General features: G+C 44.8%; 1 protein-coding gene across 2 annotated transcripts in view; it reads left to right on the forward strand.

Annotated features, from left to right (window-relative positions):
* Positions 1–430: 430 nt before the first annotated feature.
* Positions 431–19,027, forward strand: part of NOS1AP (nitric oxide synthase 1 adaptor protein) — a 64,747-nt gene continuing 46,150 nt past the window's right edge. For both annotated transcript variants that reach the window (XM_053250663.1, XM_053250662.1), the window contains exon 1: positions 431–796. In XM_053250663.1, coding sequence (XP_053106638.1) covers positions 446–796 — 351 coding nt within the window. In that variant the 5' untranslated portion in view covers positions 431–445. The remainder of the gene's footprint in view (positions 797–19,027) is intronic.

Consider the following 19,027-nt stretch of genomic DNA (forward strand, 5'->3'; position numbering starts at 1 on the left):
GCGAAGTTTGAACGATAGAAAGTACCGGGGTCCGGGGCTCAAAGCTGCCTCATGACGCTCGGATGATGGGCTGGTGACAATTATGCCAGGGGAAAGTCAGATACTGCGCATATGTCTCCAGCCACCTCCAGAAAGAATCTGTCCCGGAAAGCGAGAACGAGCCGCCGTCGGATTCTAAATTTGAAATTTGGACGCGCCGAGTCCTGCCCGCTTTCCTTGCTGGAACCAAACGGAGTAAGCAGGTGGATCGGACGGCCAGACCTGATCTACCAATGCATTGCGAGAAAGACCTGAGCCACGAGGCGGCGGGAGAGGACACTTCCTCTCCCCCCCCCCCCCGTGGTTTAGTTATTGGAATTTGGAGGATCCTGGAGGAGGGGGAAAAGGGAGGAGTCCTGCAGTCTGGCGACCGCGACAACCCCACCTTCCTCCTCGGGATTAACGCATGCGCAATAGCAACAGTGGCGCCGTCTTGCCGTCCCGGCATTGCCCTACTTGGGGCGTCAGCAAGGGAGAGTCCAGCCTCCTCCCCGACTTCGCTCCTCCCCGCCCGGGTTCAGGCGGAGGTGGCGGCCGCGGCTGCTGGAGCGCTCTCTTCTCCGTCGCCAGCTGGACGCGCGCCTCACTTGGCTTGAAGCAACTTGCTCCGGGAGCTGCCCCGCTTCTCTCCGCGATGCCCGTCGGCGCCTCCCCCTCCGCCAAGTCTCGATACAACCTGGTGGACGACAGGCACGATCTTCGCATCCCGCTGCACAACGACGACGCCTTTCAGCACGGCATCAGCTTTGAGGCCAAGGTAGGGCCGCCCGGGGAACTGACTGACCGCTGCTGATTGGAGCCGGCCTGGGACCCTTTGCTGCGCGGCGCCCTAGAAATGTCGACACCCGTGCCTCTAACGTGTAGAGAGCCTTTTCCTCCCCTAGCATAGTTAAGCAATGCGTGCTTGGGGTTAGTCAGCAGAGAAGGTCGGGCTTGCCTTTCGGCAGGCTGAAAACCTGGTCTTACTCGGTGTATCCAGCCCCAGTGTTGTGTCCTGGGACGGAGCTTTCTCCGGAACTCTTTGGGCCGGCCGTACTTCTTTGGGGCGAGGAAGATGCCCTTTGCACGTGCTCGAGATCACCCTTGCTGTCTTCACAAGCCCCATACCCATCCCACGGAACCCTGCATTAGGTTTTGCGGCCAAATCCTAACGAGCCTTGGTCTGGACTCGTGCTTTGGGGTCTGGCTGTTTGGTGGTTGATGGAAGAAATCGGGAAAGGGAGAGATGAGCTTCCTGGCCGGGCGAATGGCTCTGGTGTTTGCCGTTTTCTGCCCCTTCCGTGCCTCGGACTGCGGTATTCTGTTGCTTGGGCTGCTTTTGAGGGGTTCAGCCTGGCATAGCTTCAGCCATAAGTGAAGCTCACACTCTGGTTTGGAGAGGGGGACGCAGTTGTGCTGCTGCGAAAGGCACTGCCAAGGCACCATTTCCAATTAACTTGAACTGGCTGGGTGGCTTTCTCTTTTCTTTCATTAGTTCATCCTCCGTGTAGCCTGACGTTCTTGCCTTTATTCTGGGGAAATTAGTTCTCGGTTTGGTTTGTATACTTAGCACGAACTTCCTCCTCTTGTTCAGCTCAGGTTCATCAACTAAAGTTCCAGGAGCAGGTGCTCTTGTCTCTATTCCAAGAGCAGGTGCACTGCTCTCTTTCATGCATATAAACAAACACTGCCACAGCAATTACAGGGTTGTGTTTAGCTCTTGGCTTGTTCTGGATCAAGAATTGGCAGCCCTAGAAATCCCATGGTGGATTGCTATCTTTCTAAAATCCCCACTCCATCAAATATCTTGGAGCAGGATCTCCCCATGCCAGATCCTTTGGCATCACCTAGTCATGCTAATAAAGTATATCTTGAAATAAAATTGGACCAATGTTCTCTTTTCTCTGAGATTGGCCTTGGACTAAAAGCAGGACTTTTCTACCAAGGATCAGATCCAGGGCTGAGAAAGTGACTGGTTCAACGAAATTCATAGGATTGTTGTTGGTTGGGTGGGGTGAATTAATTTATGCTAATTAATAATTAACTCTATAAGGAACTTTCTAATGCAATGTAAGATGAGATAACTTTTCTAATATTCTCTTATGCTGTTCACTCATTGCTGTCTAAAAACCTAACATTGCTCATGCGATGTCCAAGTTAGTCTTGACACAAGGCAAACCTAGATGGTTATCTAGGGCAATAGTTTGTAGAGAATAGCCCATTTTGCTTCAGCAGCAAGTGAGAGGGATTGCCCTCTGGGTACCATCTTGGTAGTTGCATGCTGTCCATGCAGGACAGAGGCAAAGGAAAGGTAAGAAGGCTTGATAGAAGTGATCTATTGCCTGCTTCTCTTGGAGCAGTCAACTGGCCAGGAAGGGCGGTATAAGTACTGTGGTCAGGATTTGGGCATAGCAAAAAGATGAGTTAAAGAGTATCAGCAGCAAACCACTGGCGTCTAGGACTCATTGTGGAGATAACTTACCCAATGTTGTACTTCAGGCAAAGCAAAATGGGCAAGTAACAGGCGCTCAAGAGTCCAGTGTAGGGGAGAGAAATTTGGACTCCTGAAATAATAATTTGCTGCAATCAAACTTGAAATCTTTGTAACTTCAATAAACTTGACACACTGACCAACAAAAAAGTCCAGCACCTGTTGTTTCTTGTACAACTTGCGTGTGTTATCTGTATTGCATCCAGTCCTTTATCTGTTTAGTGTGCAGTTTCTAAAGTATCAATCTTTATGCAAAAGACTTCATATATGTTTGGGAAGATATCCTTCTGCATCCACCACTCCATTCATTAGACTTCTGCAATTAGATAAAACTGGGTGTGTGCATTTCCACCTATTGACTAATCCCTACCACCCATTTTTGACTCTGGACGTGTGAGCAGCTTTATGCTTGCTTCCAAAATCATTTTGCATCCTTTGAGCATTGAAGTTGAATCCTTGGAAAGCTGCAAGGCAAATCTTAGTGTTTCTAAGTGCTTGAAGGGTGCAAATGCCAGCTCTCTCCCCTAGCTGTCACCTTGTCCTGCTTCCCCAAGGACCAAAACAAAAAAAAAAAAAACTCCACCTTGGAGGAGGGGGACAGAGTAGCAGCAGTGAGAAAGACCTGCTGGGTCTCTTCTCTTGAGAGAATGATGCTCTGAGCATCTTTTTCTCAACAGAGGCGAAATCTGGTTGGCCTTTTCCATCATTGTTGGAGCTTTCTGGGGGCTGCAGCCCCGTTCATGAGGTGAGGGGGGATTTGTCCTTGGAAGAGTGAAACATGGTAGCTGCCTTTGGAAGGCACGGGTGTGAGCAGAACTGAGTGACCTGTGTGAAGTGAGTTGTGCTAGGAACATAGGAAGCTGCCTTATACTGAGTTGGTCCATCTAGCTCAGTATTGTCTGCATAGACTGGCAGCGGCGTCTCCAAGGTTGCAGGCAGGAATTTCTCTCAGCCCTATCTTGGAGATGCCAGGGAGGGAGCTTTGAACCTTCTGCTCTTCCCAGAGTGGCTCCATCCCCGAAGGGGAGTATCTTAGTGCTCACACATGTAGTCTCCCATTCACAATCAACCAGGGTGGACCCTGCATAGCAAAGGGGACAAGTCATGCTTGCTACTACAAGACCAGTTCTCCTCGCTTGATTCTCACCTTGTGCTCATCTTGATTCTCCTGAGAGCAATTGAAGCTGAGATGCTCACATAGTAGAACATCTTAGATCGAATGCTCATGCTCATGTCATTCCTTGTTCTGTCATTACTACTACTGCTATAGTGTTCTGACATTGTCCAGCCCTGGCTACTTCTGAATCTCACAGAGAGTCATTGTTCGCTACTACAGCCATCAAGTAATGAGCATGTGAACCAGTCTTTGTTGGGCAGGTAAGAGCCTGTTCTCAACAGTCAGGCATATGGGCTATGATATGGAACTTTAAGGCTTAGCAGGTTAATTTGCCTCTGAGCAGGAGTTATCTCCAATTTGACCAGGAAAAGAAGCTTTATAGAAATGGATTTTTGTTTTGTTTATGCTATAAATTGCTAATGCAGGTGTGTCTAGGTAGATGATTAGAAAACATAAATGTGGACTAATGACTTGTTTGCAAGACTGAGATAAGAGAGCCAGTGTGGTGTAGTGGTTAGAGTGATGGACTAGGACCGGGGAGACCTGAGTTCAAATCCCCATTCAGCCATGATACTTGCTGGGTGACTCTGGGCCAGTCACTTATCTCTCAGCCTAATCTACTTCACAGGGTTGTTGTGAGGAGAAACTTCAGTATGTAGTACACTGCTCTGGGCTCCTTGGAGGAAGAGCGGGATATAAAATGTGCAGTAATAATAACCTGTATGAATGCCACCTGAGCATCTTGGAGAAAGGGCAAGATACAAACTTGAGAGATACATATTTCACCACCACATTGAACCTCCAGAGTGGGTTGTGATTCCAGAAGAATGAGGTAATTCCTTTGGCTGGCAAATATAATCATTAGGAAGAAGCCAGAGGTAGTTTTCAATTGACAGCCCTTTACCAGTTGAAAAACAAAACAAAAAAACAGGTTTGGGGAAAGTTCAGGTTCCTCCATGGGGAATCTCTAGCAATATACCGCCCAAAACTTGTGTTTTGGGCGGTATAGAAATGTTTTTATTAAATAAATAAATAAATATAAAGTTGCTTTGCTTCAAGACCTGTTTGCTCAATCTGTTATCCTGGTTTAATGCCTCCTACCTCTGACATGTGCAGGGGGGAGTAGATCAGAGGTTATAGTGAGCTGGTCAGCCAGCAACTTCTGGCAAGATGAGGGACTCTTGACTCTCCATTTCTTATTGTCGAGAAAGTAATCATGGCAGGATTGTTAACTTTGCATGGCTTTCAGATAATAAGTGGAAGTCCCAGGGTAGTCAGCAAGAGAGCCAGTAGCCTGCCCTTCCCAGTAATTCTTCATTTGGTTTTGTTTTGAAGGAGAGGGGGTTGCCTCAGGAGAAGATATTTGACATATTTGTGAAAAGAAGCCTTCTGTTACTATGGTGCAGCAGGTCAGACTCTTTGAGCAAGTTTCCTTAAAATCTCACAACAAAGTTTACCCCACAATTTGAAATTTTGCTTATACAAGAAATGCGACATCTAGCTCTGGGAGAAGGCGTGACAGCCAGTTGCTCCCTTAGCCCTGTTACCTCAGGAAAATCGACTGTTTTCCCAAACGGAAGGCAAAATTCATAGACATAATCAAGGAACAAGGCTACAGGTTTTGGCATAATGTTGTTTGTTATGTGGAGGAACATGCTGCACAGCTTGGGAGTTAGGAGGCCTAGTTTCCCTGGCCTTGTGTTTTGACATGTGAAGAAATCTTTGCTTTCTCATTCAGCTACCCTTTCCACAAGTTTGGAATTATTATGTAGGTCCATGTCTGATCAAGTCAAGCATTTTGCTTCCTTCAGACTCTTTGAATTGGTTCTTAATCCTAAACTATTCACTGTTCAGCTGTTGGTTAACTTCCAGGAAAGTTGGCAGTACCTGGAATCCCCTTGAGGGCAGTTGCTCTGACTGAGAGACTCTGGGCCTCCCTGGCTCTTGGAACCTGAAGCCATCCAGCTGCTCTCTTACTATATGGTAGTAGTAGAAACTAGCAAACATTTGGTAGTGCCCCTGCTAACTGGCAACGAGGCACCTCTTAAACTGGTGGCTCTCTCTTATAATCAGCAGAGGGAGAGCAACTATCTCTGTTCAGCCCAGCACCGCATCCTTCCAGTGACTGTCGCTGATGTCTCCCTTGCATTTCTTTTTATACTTTGGAGGCAGGCAACTATTGGAGGCAGGCAACTAGGATACCTTTTACCCTTTGGAGGCAGGCAACTATTTTTGGTGTTCCCTGTCCCTAATGAACTTGTTGCATTCCTTGAGAACCTGGTGCCGCTGTTGAAAAGCAATATATACATCTTAATAATAATGTATAGCTTAGAAAAAACAAATTCTTAGAACCACCATGGCAAAGCAGGTCAAACTATAACAGGCACAGTCAAACAGACAAACTAACGGGCACAGAAAACAAAAGAATGTAACCTTGCTGGCTAAATACACTGCAGCTGTGGCACCACTGAAATTGAAGGTGTTTCAAGGATGTAATTTTACTGTGTGCGTGATCTGGCCATTATTGAGAAGCACTAGGCCAAGGTGCAGAACTTGGTTACTATTCAGTCTGGGAATCCTGGCCAGAAGCAGAAGTTTATATTCTGATCTCAAGTTCTGGTCAGTTGGCAGAAAGGCAAAAGATTTTTTTAAAAAAATGTTCCAGATCTCTCTCTTTGAAGATAGCAGACTGTGTGTGAAGGACTTAAGTCACAGTGTAGTCAGTCTCACTGATTCTTTCCTAGATTTTATCAATGCCAATTAAATATTTAAATTTCAAATGCTGGACATAAACTAATTTCCAATAGGCATAGTAAGATTCTCCCATTAGAAAATGTTTTCTTATATTTATATCAACAGAGATGAGTTTGCTAGAAAAATATGAGACTTTAAATCTGTGGTTTTGGTAATCATAGTCCCATTACACTGATGTTGCAGTTAGGGTAGCATAATGTTGTTGTAACTTAAAGGTAAAAGTGAAGTGTGCCGTCGAATTGGTGTCGACTCCTGGCGGCCACAGCCCTGTGGCTGTCTTTAGTAAAATACAGGAGGGGTTTACCATTGCCATCTTGCACGCAATATGAAATAATGCCTTTCAGCAACTTCCTATATCGTTGCTGCACAATATAGGTGCTTCCCATAGTCTGGAAACATACGGTACTAGCGGGGATTCAAACCAGCAGCCTCTGGCTTGGTAGTTAAGTCATTTGAAATCTTATACTCTCCCAGCACAAAAGTTGAGAAGGAAAAACAACAAAAAGTTCACAGCAATCCTGCCAGCCACTCCTCTAGCATCACTGGCTGTCAGTGTGTACCAGTCCCGACCATGGGCACCAGGCAAAGAGAAAGCAAGTCCACCCACTGTGATGGGAAGAAGCCTCCTTGCATCACCACATCATAATGATTTCACATCTCCCTTGCATGAACTACTATGGGACAGGCAGCAAGTGCTGGGAATGGAGAGCTGCCGGAATGGAGATGTTTGAATTCCCTTATTACTTGTGTGCACCCACACACCATTAATAACCATCTTCTTGACTGCACAACACAAAGGGAAGAAAAATAGCTCCTGGGATGGTAGGGAAGAGTGGAAATGTACAATAAACACACAGGCCTCCCCAGAGCAAGACTTCAAGCCCTTCCCACAATGCCCCCCACCACCCCCAGAAGCAATACTCAACTGAGGGAAAGAACCCTTTTACTAGGAAGGAACATGAAATAAGCAGCAGAAGAAGCCTCAGCTGCTGTTTTCTAGGAGTCCTCTTCATTAGCTCACTGACATAATGCTCTGGCCTGGGAGTTGGATTGCATCAGAATCACTTTATTTCAGTCATCAATCAGACAAGATAACATCACATGAATACGTTTTGAGATTTGCAAATTATATAACAGAACTTGGCCACTGAATTAGAAATTATAGCATTAAAATTGTACAACAAGAAATCAAGATAAAAGTCATCAGTATGGCCAGAAATGAGATGAATTGCACTCAGATCCATTCATTGTTATGAAAGAATTGTATATGAAACAAATAGCAACATCCAAATTAGCATTATGCGCATGCAATACTCTAGGTTCCAGACTACCATTGCACTGATGCTTGAGTGGGGTAGCAGACTATTTTCACCAGCCTTCCCTTCCCTCATTCATTCATTCAAAGTCCATTGTAGATCTCCAAAAGATGTCCTCAAGGGTCTGAGTGACTGCCCCATTCATCAGATTTGCAGAATTATTACCCCCACCCCAGAGCTGCATTTGTTAGAGAGATGAGGAAGTGGCTAAGCCTCTTAATTAATACACAATACAAGTCATGTGTCGTTGGACCTGAGTTCAGATCAGAGTTTCTGGAGATACTGGAACCATGGTGAGATTCAACCCCCGGTTTCCTGCTGTATTCCTTCTCTTGTAAAGAACCTTCCCTGAAAACCACATCTTTGAATGTAGAGATACTGGTTGATGTGTTGCCAGAATTCTTTGGGGGAGAACTGAGTGGGATGGGGAGCTCACCAAGCTTTTTCCCCACCTGAGTCAGGCAGGGAAACCAGATGCACCCAACATTCTGCTTCAGAAAAAACTGGTGTCTGTGTCCTTACCCTTATTATTCCCAAAGGTCCCTATACATCAGAGCAAAAAAGCGAAGAAAGTCAGTGATTTTGATTGTTCTTAGTGGAAAGTCAGTGCAGGTTTCCAGCTCCAAAACCGCATTGTCACGGTGACCAGATGGGCCACAGAACAGAAGCAGCCTGCTTGCCAATACCAATACTCTGGGCTCCTCCAGATCAAGGATGAGAGTACAGTTAATCCCTAAAGCCCCAAGGGTTGACAAAAGGATGGAGGCAGCTTATACAAGAATTTCTGGGGAAACCTACACATAGATGTCAGACGGACTTGGCATATGAAGATATGGAAATATAAAGTAAGAGATGTCAGCCAAGACAGCAAGGCAAATGTGTGTCATTCTGGAGAAGCAGGAAAAGTGAACCAGAGTACTCTGAGCCAGCAAATAAATAAATCCAGGAAGCAGCAGATCCAGAAGATGACCCAGAATCCCGATATTTCCTATTACCAGAAATAAGACCTGAGACACCCAGAAGGACAGAAGAAAGCACTTTTCGGGAAGCTGGGCACATACTGCACAGCCCATTCAGAAGACCAATGTATACATTATATTGTTTAGTCCTGGATTGTTCCTATAAGTGTTCTCTGTGGAAAGATATGGATGCCAGAACAATACTTCTGTCAACTCCTTTATAATCAACCCCTTCTGCCCAATCATCATCATATATTAAGGTGTTTTACATGACCACAAAGAGGTGAGCTGTGGGGAGGCAGGAGCCAGCCTATCTGTCTTCCCCCACACAACCAGAGCCCGAACAGGCCTCTACCGCCTGCATGCCCAGATGAGCAGTGTGGCAAGCAGGAGGCAAGGGGAAGGAAGCCAGGATGCCAGGCATCCCACAATGCACAGAATGAGCATTGGGAATGCTCCCTGCTATTTCTTCCCTCGGGCTCTATAGCCAAGATGGCTGCCGGCAGCCTGGGACCACCCACACGGCCAGGGTATGAGGTAGGAGAACAAGCACGCTTGTCCTCCTACCTCACTTCAAGCCTGGATTCCAAACAAGGGCTACCACCAAGTGGCCTATTCAGATATCCCCTGGACACGTGCTCTGTCAGGACACCTTGTACCGCCTGTAGTAGTTCAAAACATGCTTCTTTTGATGTGCTGAGTACTGCCTGCTACACTCCTGCTGGGAAAACTCTCTTATGCTTTCTCATCTGCTCCCTTTTTAGATCTCTTTACCTATTATATCAGCCTGATCAAACCATTCCTTACCATTAGATGTCTAATTTTTGATACATAAAGCACACAAGGTGCTCACACAATTTAAAGCTAATTCTGCAGCTGCCTCTGGAGACATAGGATAAATATTTTTAGAAGTGTTTCTGATTCTCCCACCACCACCACCCCCGCCATCAGAACTCAAGGCAGCTAAAACAATTTTTTTTTAAACAAAACAAAAAAACACACCCCATAATAAATAAAATAAAAAACTAAATCCAGGACTGTCATTCCAGTCATGAAAAATGATTAGTTAAATCAAAATGACTAGCTTCAGGCTGTCTCAAACTGGGATACAGGCAGTTGTTGACATCCAGACTTAATAACTCATGAGTAGTCCCACTGAAGTTAGTTAGAAGTTAATATCAGTACTGCCTGAACTTGGAAGATAGAGGTAAATCCCTGGGCTGGATAAGGTTGGGGGAGGGACTTGCCATGTAATAATACAACTTGTTCTCTATAATACTCTAGCTTTGTAAAGTTAGCTTTGTAAAGAGAGCCAGAGTGGTGTAGTGGTTAGAGTGCTGGACTAGGACCGGGGAGACCCGAGTTCAAATCCCCACTCAGCCATGATACTAGCTGAGTGACTCTGGGCCAGTCACTTCTCTCTCAGCCTAGCCTACTTCACAGGGTTGTTGTGAGGAGAAACTCAAGTATGTAGTACACTGCTCTGGGCTCCTTGGAGGAAGAGCGGGATATAAATGTCAATAAAATTAAGTGATCTGTGTAATAGCCTATGTGTAACTCACTGTTTCCATTATAGGTTTTAGGATATTTTTGTAAACTTCTTTGGTTTAAGAGTTAAGGTGTTTGCAGGTTCACTCATTTGTTACAGTGGTATCTTGGGGGACCCAGAGCTTCAGGTGAGGGGATTTTGGTGAAAAAAACAGCATGGAGTAAACTTCTCCTTCTGTGCTATAGTCCCGGTCTGGATTAGACCTCAGCCTTGCTGATATTTCACCTTCAAGATAAGCCCTTGATGGGATGGTGTGGATAATGCCACTTTTAGTTTGGCTCAGCTATGGTGATTGCTCCATTCCGCTGACATCAGGATTTCAGTAAATTGGAATTGTCTGATTATGCCAGATGAGAAGTAACTGTAAACTCCCACAAAAATCGTCCTCTGTAGGCATTTCTATCTCTCTTTAGCTACAGTTCAGGCCTCCTGAGTATCTAAATCCCAGATGAGACTAAAGGATGGTGTGCTCCAACAGGAGGGAATGTACACATTCTCCTTGCTTAAAGATTCTTTCAGAGGACCCCTCAGGCATTTCACGCAGTCTTTTTTCCTCCCCCTTAGTCTTGCAGAGTTTCTTCAGTCAATTGGTGCTTGTTAGCAGATATTTTTAAAAGGTGAAACATGAGGATGAGTTGTATGAGCTCTTGTATATTAAGATAAGGCTTGACAAATCCCAAGTGCCAGGGAGCCATGGTGTCTAGAAATCTAAGGGTGAGACCTAGAATAGAATATCAGAAGTAGAGTTGTTTAATAAAACAAGTAGTTGTCTCTGTCAGCCCTGTTTCTATTCCAAGTATATTACCTGTAAAGGGGATAAAGAGCATTTACCCTCTCCCCACAATCGGACTCATTCCACACCCTCTAAGTCCGATAATTCTGTCAAGTGTCCATTATCTGACTCCTAAACTTTTGGGCTAGCTCCTAGATCCAAAGAAAATTTATCAGGTTATCAAATTTGACACCTTGACCCTTTATTAAGGCCTTCTAAAAGTTAAAGTATATCATCCTAATACACTGTAGTCTAGTTCTAAGTGAACATTGGAGGCAGGCAAGAGCCCCATTCAGACATTATAGAAAGAGGCTTTACTCTTGTACAGCAGCCAACTAATGGCGCAGTGGGGAAGCAACCCAGTAGCGATATAAGAAGGTGCTGAAAGGCATCATCTCATACTGCATGGGAGAAGGCAATGGTAAACCCCTCCTGTATTCTACCAAGAAAACTACATGGCTCTTAGGTTGCCAGGAGTCAACACCGACTCAACAGCACAACCTTTCCTTTTTTCCTACTATCGCACAGCCTCTGAAAACTTACCAGAAGTCCTGCTTGGCGCATCAATCATTCAGCTTTCCCTATACATCCCTCATGCCTACAGCATTCATCTAAAGAGGTGAACACTGTAAGCTTGGTGGCAGGCGCTTCTGTGACTGGGAGCACCTCCCATTCACAGAAGTGCCTGCCATCACACACTTAAAGCATTCACCTCTTCAGACGAACATTGTAAACATGAGTCCTGCGTTGGGAATGCTGAATGATTGACACACAGAGTGGGACTTCCAGTAAGCTTTCAGAACTGTCCCCAAGTACAGCCTCCTTTTTATAATGTCTGATTGGGGCTAAAGAGAGATTGCTAAGATGGAAAGAGCAGGAAGCCTAGTTTGGTAGAGCGCTTTGGGGCTGGAAACTAGGAAGAACTTTGGAAGATGAATTCAGCACCGGAACAGGCTGCCTATGGCAGTTGCGGAATCATAAGAACATAACAATATAAGAACAGCCCTGCTGGATTAGGCCCAAGGCCCATCTAGTCCAGCATCCTGTTTCACACAGTGTCCCACCAGATGCCTCTGAGAAGCCCACAGGCAAGAGGTGAGGGCATGCCCTCTCTCCTGCCGCAACTGGTATTCAGAGGCATCTCGCTCAGACTTACACGTGAGTGTTTGTGTGCGCACATGTACATGGTGGGGGTGAACTGTAGGAGAAATTCCTTCCCCTGGAACAACTGTATGGGGCCAATGGGAGGTTGAACCCTCCCTTCTCCTCCCAAAACAACTTGCACTTACGCGCGCACACACACACACACCCACCCCACTTCAAAGGGAAAGAAAGAGCTTAACCTCCCTCTGGCCTCAGTATAATTATTGGGGGAAGGGATTTGGATTTGGTGACAAAGTGTCAGTTGTCTTCAGCTGCTGTCTTGTTTCTCTTCCTCCTGGGCTCAGCCTTCATTCACCTACAAATCAACCATTGTGTGTGTGTTTGTGAAGGGTGGGTGTATGGATGTGTATGTGTGTCTAGGTTCCATTTGTTTTGGCTGGAGGAAGTGAAGAGTTCTTGCTTCCTTCAGTTAGCCTCTTGTCCTTGCTCAGGGCTAAACACTTGCATACTGCCCTCTGTTGTGGGATATGAGCGGAAAGAAGGCCCTCATCCACAGTTGGAGCTTGTGTTTGGGGAGAGGTAGGGGCCTGTTAATCTTGAACTAGTTCTCTGCAAGAAGTCTCTCTCCGCCATTGGCTGAGAATCTCTCTTACCCTGACCTCCCTGTACCATTTGCATTTTAAACATAGCTACACACCCACTTCACTAAGACTAGGAGATAATGTAATCAGGATTGGGGTTCTAAGAATCTGAGCAAATGACTGGCTAATTTGGCAGTCTACTGTTCTCCCTTGCACATGTGTGTAAAAGCTGTAGGTTAAACTTCTTGTCAGATATTCATGTAATGGAACACGTGGGCAATGTAGAATCATAGAATTTCCGAAGGGACCTTGGAGTTCCTCCACCCTCTGCTCTGTGCAGAGAAAGCTGCTACAGCCTCCCTGACAGATGGCTATAAAGTCTCTATTTGGAAACCTCCACTGAAGGAGAGCCTACATTGCATGAGGCAGTTGCACTGTTAAATATCTCCTCCTGTCTAGCCTGATCTACTTGCTTCCTTGCAATTTCAGTCCATTGGTCCTGGAGAGATGCCCTCAGAAGCAGCAGAGAACAAATCCACTCCTCCTCCTATGGGACAGATATTTGAAGATGGCTGTCCTATTTCCCTTAATCCTCTCCTTTCCAAGCTAAATGCACCCAGCTCCTTCAACTGCACCTCATAGGACTTGGGTTGCCCTCCTCTGAACCTGTTAGATTTTATCAATGTCTGTCTTAAAATGTGGGGCCCAGAGCTGGACACAGTATTTCAAGTGAATTCTGACCAGCACAGAAGAGAATGGAACTATTGTTTGTCATGATCTGGACACTATGCCTCTGTTAATGCAGCCTAAGATTGGATTTGCTGTTTTAAACAGCTGCACCATGCTGCTGATCTGCTTGTAGATTCAACTTGTACTTGCTGATTCAACCTGTAGTCCTCTAAGACACCTATGTCCCTTTTAACCTTTACTTCTACCAAGCCAGGTCTCTCCCACACCCCTATCCTGCATTTGTCTCTGTTAAACTTCATCTTCTTGGCTCTGACCCAATATTCAAGCCTATCCAGATCGGATTGGACATTCTTTCTGTTTTCCAAGGTGTTAGCTGTCCTCGCCAGCTTGGTGTCATCTGCAGATGTGATAAGCTTGCCCTCTACTCCCTCCTCCAAGTCATTTTTGAAAATGTTGAACAGCACAAATGTTGCATAGAGCCCTGTGGCACTCCACTCGATACCTCCCCTTCAGGATGATATGGAGCCTTTTAATTATAAATATAATTATAATTATTAATTTATAAATATAAATCAAATACATAAATTAGTGCTTGCTATAAATACTCATCCAACCACCTGTGAATCAACTGAACTATAGCATCAACTAGCTCACATTTTAGCAACTTGGAAACAAGGATATCGTAGGAGACTTTGTCAAATACTTTGCTAAAAATCAAGATACACTATGTTCACAGCATTGCCGTGATCTACTAAACTAGTAACTCTGTTAAAAAGGAGATGAGGTTAGTCTGGCATGACTTGTCCATCTGGCTCCTGCTAATAGCCACATTCTTTCTACGTGCTCACTGACAGACTGCATAATAGTCTGTTCAAGGATCTTGCTAGGTATCAATGCAGATATTTTTCTGTCAGTCTCTTTGCAGATCATTCACCTGCTTATGAATCCTTTGTGTACAAGTGGGAAGAATGGATGGCTTTAAACAGGATAGCACCTAGTGCGCGTTTCTTGCTCTCTTCTGTTTTGGAGAGGAAAGCTGCAGTGGTAGAACCTTAGATGGCAAAATAACACTTGAGCCCTCTGTCAATGAGCTGCTGCTGTGCCTGCATCCTCTTGATTATTTAGGCTGCTGCTTGGTCACATGCAGTTGCTCCAGGTTGCACATTTTGCTCATGTTAACTCTGCTTGTGTGATTCAGTAGCCACAGGAAGGGAAAGAAAAGGGCTGGCTTGCTCAGTGTCACAGGATACACTGACTCCTGCTTACTGTGTTCTGGTCTGAGATGATCTTTTTGACTGGATATGGCAATTCACTTCAGTGCTGTGTTCCAAATATTACGATGTGAGGGGAGTCGTGGATTTTTAAATTTTAGTGCAGAATAAGTGGAATGTGAATTTCCCTGTTTCCACTTTTAGTCTTTCCACTCTAGAAGCTTGTTGCTAAACCAAAATTGGCAAAAGATTAGTTTATTTTTCATTTTCTCTAGTTCTGCATTCAGGTAGTTGAATGCCTGTCAATTTGGACACAAAAGAAGGCCTCTCAAAATAAGGTAATGGTTTTATGTACTCAGGTATGCCTTATCTCCCTAGGTAGATAAGTTTGTAAATGGAAAGAAAACACACTTCATCATCATCAACAACAACACAACAAATATGATGAGATATTTATATACTGCTTTTCAACAAAAGTTCCCAAAGCGGTTTACATAGATATAAATAAATAAATAAAATGGCAAGAGTTTATTTATATAATTACAACTCAAATGGCTGATCGAGTTTCTATTTTCTGTGTGAGCGTTCAAAATGTTCAGGGCATATAGAACTCCTCTCATTGTCTGGAAAAAGGGAACTTGCATCTCTTCTGTCTTTGCTACCTTTTGTTAGATGAACAGGGCATGCTGTTGTTTTCCAGTTGCAGGCATGCTAAAATCCGAGATTATTCCTTTTTCATCTTTTTAAAATGTGTGTCTCTTGTACCAGTTCATGGTGTATTTCAATTGAATTGAATTCAGTTTGTGACTGGGGATGATGGGAGTTCAACAACAGTTGGAGAGCCCAGGTTGCCTCCCCCTGGTCTAAAGAAACTATCGAAATGGGTAAACTAAGTGAATCTGTCAGCCAAATCTATGGTTGAGGACAGTTGAAATGGAATGTGTCAGTTAGAAAAGACACAGGACAATGGGGGTAGGGGGACAAAGAGGGGAAATTGGCCTGGAACATAGGAAGCAGTTTTATACCTCATCAACCCATTGGTCCATCTAGTTCACTATTGTCTACACGGACTGGAGAGGCTTCTCCATGGTTTCAAGCAGGAGCCTTTCCCATCCCTTCTTGGAGATGCCAGGGATTTAAATTGGGACCTTCTGCATGCAAATTAGATGTTCTTCCACTGAGCTACAGCCCCATCCTCAAAAGTGACATACTAAAGAGAGAGAGAGAGCCGCCCATCCAGGTACTGACCACACCAAGACCTGCTTAGTTTCAGCAAGGTGGCTGTTTTGTGTGCCCTGCACATCAAGAGGGCTGGATCTGGCCTGCAAGGACTTATTTGCTGGCCCTGTGGCAACAGCAGGGGCCATCAAGAGCTCTTGGCCTTTCCTGTTGATGAGCAATGGCAGCTGAATGCAGTTGGCTGCTTGAGACCAGATGTCCCCTGTCCTAGGCTGGAGCCTACTGATACTTCCTCTCGCCTTCCCCCCAGGCTCCAACCTTCTGCCCCCCTCACTTTTATTAATATTTTAAATAATTACTTTTTAATATAATATGCTGAAAATTGACCTCGGCCCTGCGCAGCAAACATACCCACTGGGGCATTTGAGTTGTGCCCCCTTGCCTTAGACCATGTTCGGGAACTTGCTCATGCCCTAACACATCACAGTAAGCCCATTTGGATAATACAGGCATCCACTGCATGAGGAGAAGCATGTCCACCTGGTGCACTTTTTTTTCCTGTATCTGCCTAGTCGTCAGGGCGATGGGACTTTGAAGTAGTAAACTTTAAAGTAGTATTTAAATTGTGGGCTTAGGGGTGGTTCCGACTTTCTGCCTTCCCATATCACTATGCAGTGGAACGGCACAGTGCTGAATCAACACTGCCTCCCCTGCATTTTGCCAACTTAAAAACGAGCAGGGGGATTTTTGCTGGTTTCATGTAGGGCCATGAAACTTCCACAAATTGTTTGGGATAGATGGTGGTTTACCTGTTTCTTCTCCTCCTCCTCTTCTCTCTCTCTCTTAAAAAAAAAAAAATGATGCACCTCTGTGGGTGGTGGCAACAGCAGAACTTCCAGCACTTCTGCTGTTCTTGGTGCCTGGTTCCTGCCAGCCACTCCTCCTCACAGACACCACCCACCCCCGGAATGCTCCAGGAATGACACTATGGTCTTATATGAAATGATAAACATCATTGTGGCAGCAGGTGGATGCCACAGATATTTCTCCTGGAATGACGCTATGGAAAAGGTGACCTTGTATATTATTTTTCTTGGAACAATGTCTCCATGTCGTTGCCCCAGTGCATTTTTAAAAAGCAAATGACTTGAAGCTGTGCTTTGGAAAAAATGTCACTTCTCTGACAGGGGTGGTGGCAGCAACAATTGTTGGCGTATCCAGGTTTTCCGATCATAGGGAGGATCTTAAGAACAACCCTGCTGGATCAGGCCCAAGACACATCTAGTCCAGCTCCCTTTTTTCACACAGCCCTCTCTCTTGCTGCTGCTCCCCTGCAACTGGTATTCAGAGGCATCAGAGGCATCTTGCAGTCTGAGGCTGGAAGTGGCCTACAGCCACTGGACTAGTGGCAAATAAGAACATAAGATCTTGCCCCAGCCAGGCACAGTGTTTGTTTCTATTCACAAATGCTGTGTTTGTGGATAGTAAGGGGAGAAGCTATTGAGAGTGTGTAGGTAGGCTCTCTTATCTTCCGAGTTCAAATCCCCCCATACACCCATGAGACTTGCTGGGTGACTCTGGGCCAGTCACTTCTCTCTCAGCCTAACCTACTTCACAGGGTTGTTGTGAGGAGAAACCTAAGTATGTAGTACCCCGCTCTGGGTTCCTTGGAGGAAGAGCGGGATATAAAATGTAAATAATAATAATGCCAGCTCGAGTACTAACATAGTATGACTTTTGACTTGGTTGTGACTGAAAGGATCTCTTTTCTTTCTTGTTTGGGCCAATTTACTTGAAAGCTTAACTTTTAGAACATCTTGGGTAAATTGCAATTCATTTTCCCAAACTTTCACTTAAGAGCTTCTATGAGAAAGTCTGGTGTGATATACATGTGAGGATTTTAAAATCACACAAGAGTCCTGTGTGCAGTGTGATTCACTGTAACTGCAAAATTCCCCAGACGCAAACCTTGCCCAGCAATTGTTCAACTAGGTTCATCTTAAACATTTCCAGAGCAGGAGATTCCACCTTTTCCCCTTGAGCAACTAGTTGCATTGGCCTTTTGTTCTTGCTGATATGCAAGCAGAGCCTGCTGTTGCTCATCCATCTCTAAGATAATGGTAAACGGTCATTTCCTGTTTCGTGTGCCAGCATTTCAGATATGAATTTGGAAACAGCAGCAGATACCTTAATTATGTCACCTATGGAGAACAAGTTTTACTTGCATCACATCTCACTAGCAGTGAGGAAAAAGGCTTAGGGCTGACATGAAAACATCCAGCCTTGTTATCCTTGCTGGGAATACCATGGTATCCACTTGGAAGATGGAAAGGGGAAATGTTTTCAAGAATTCTTTGGTTTCTTCAGACCCTTACCACATCACACACATTTGGATTTTTGTTGTCATACATTTTATCATCTCTGCTGTCCTGAATCCTCTCCAGTTTGTTTGAAACCTTCAGGTGTGAAAGTCAAATGCAGTTTTGTTCTGTAATGTCTGTTTTTAGCCTACTTTCTTTAAGGAAAGTAAGCTTATAAAATCACCCAGCATTCTCTGTGTGTGCATGTCCCCCTCTATCAACTTCACAATGTTTGGACCAATATGAACCAAATTTGGTACAGTTGTGGTGAGTGACACATAGGGACACCTCAGTGGTGTAGTTTGTGGTGATGTTATCCACCCCAAATCAAGATGGTGGACATATGCATATCTGAGGCACAAGTGAAGACTCAATTAAGATTATAGTGAAAGGAAAGTAGGCAGATTAGTTCTTACCAGAACAACTTGTTGGAAAATATTACTGCTTTTGTCTACAGCACTGGCTTTCTGGGTCATAATTTAGCTTAATCATTATTTCTTGGCCCATCCCCCCACTATGCTTGAGGCTAGCAACTGGCCAGTATGACACTTGAGTTAACATTTGAGTTTTGCTAATCCAAGATATATGTTGTTGCCCACAGTACTCTTTTTCTCTAATAAACCAGTCATTTTATCAAGGAGGAAGCTAGGTTTATCTGATGTTATTCAGTCTTAACCAATGCCTCTTGGCTTTTTGTATAAGGTGGCTGTCACTGACTTTATGAGAACCTTCTGATGAAATACCTACTCCTGTTTTTATTGACTAAGAACCTCTTATGTGTGAATGATGCATGCCAGACAGAGCTCTTGAATGTCTGTACTAAACAAATAGCCTCACAGCTATGGATTCTCTGCTGGCCAGGGGCCAGAGGAATTGGAGAAGGTGAATGTGGGTCACATCACATATCTAATGCCCTGGTGTCTTAT

Source organism: Hemicordylus capensis, chromosome 4 (genome assembly GCF_027244095.1).
Source record: "Hemicordylus capensis ecotype Gifberg chromosome 4, rHemCap1.1.pri, whole genome shotgun sequence".
Taxonomy (NCBI): Eukaryota; Metazoa; Chordata; class Lepidosauria; order Squamata; family Cordylidae; genus Hemicordylus; species Hemicordylus capensis.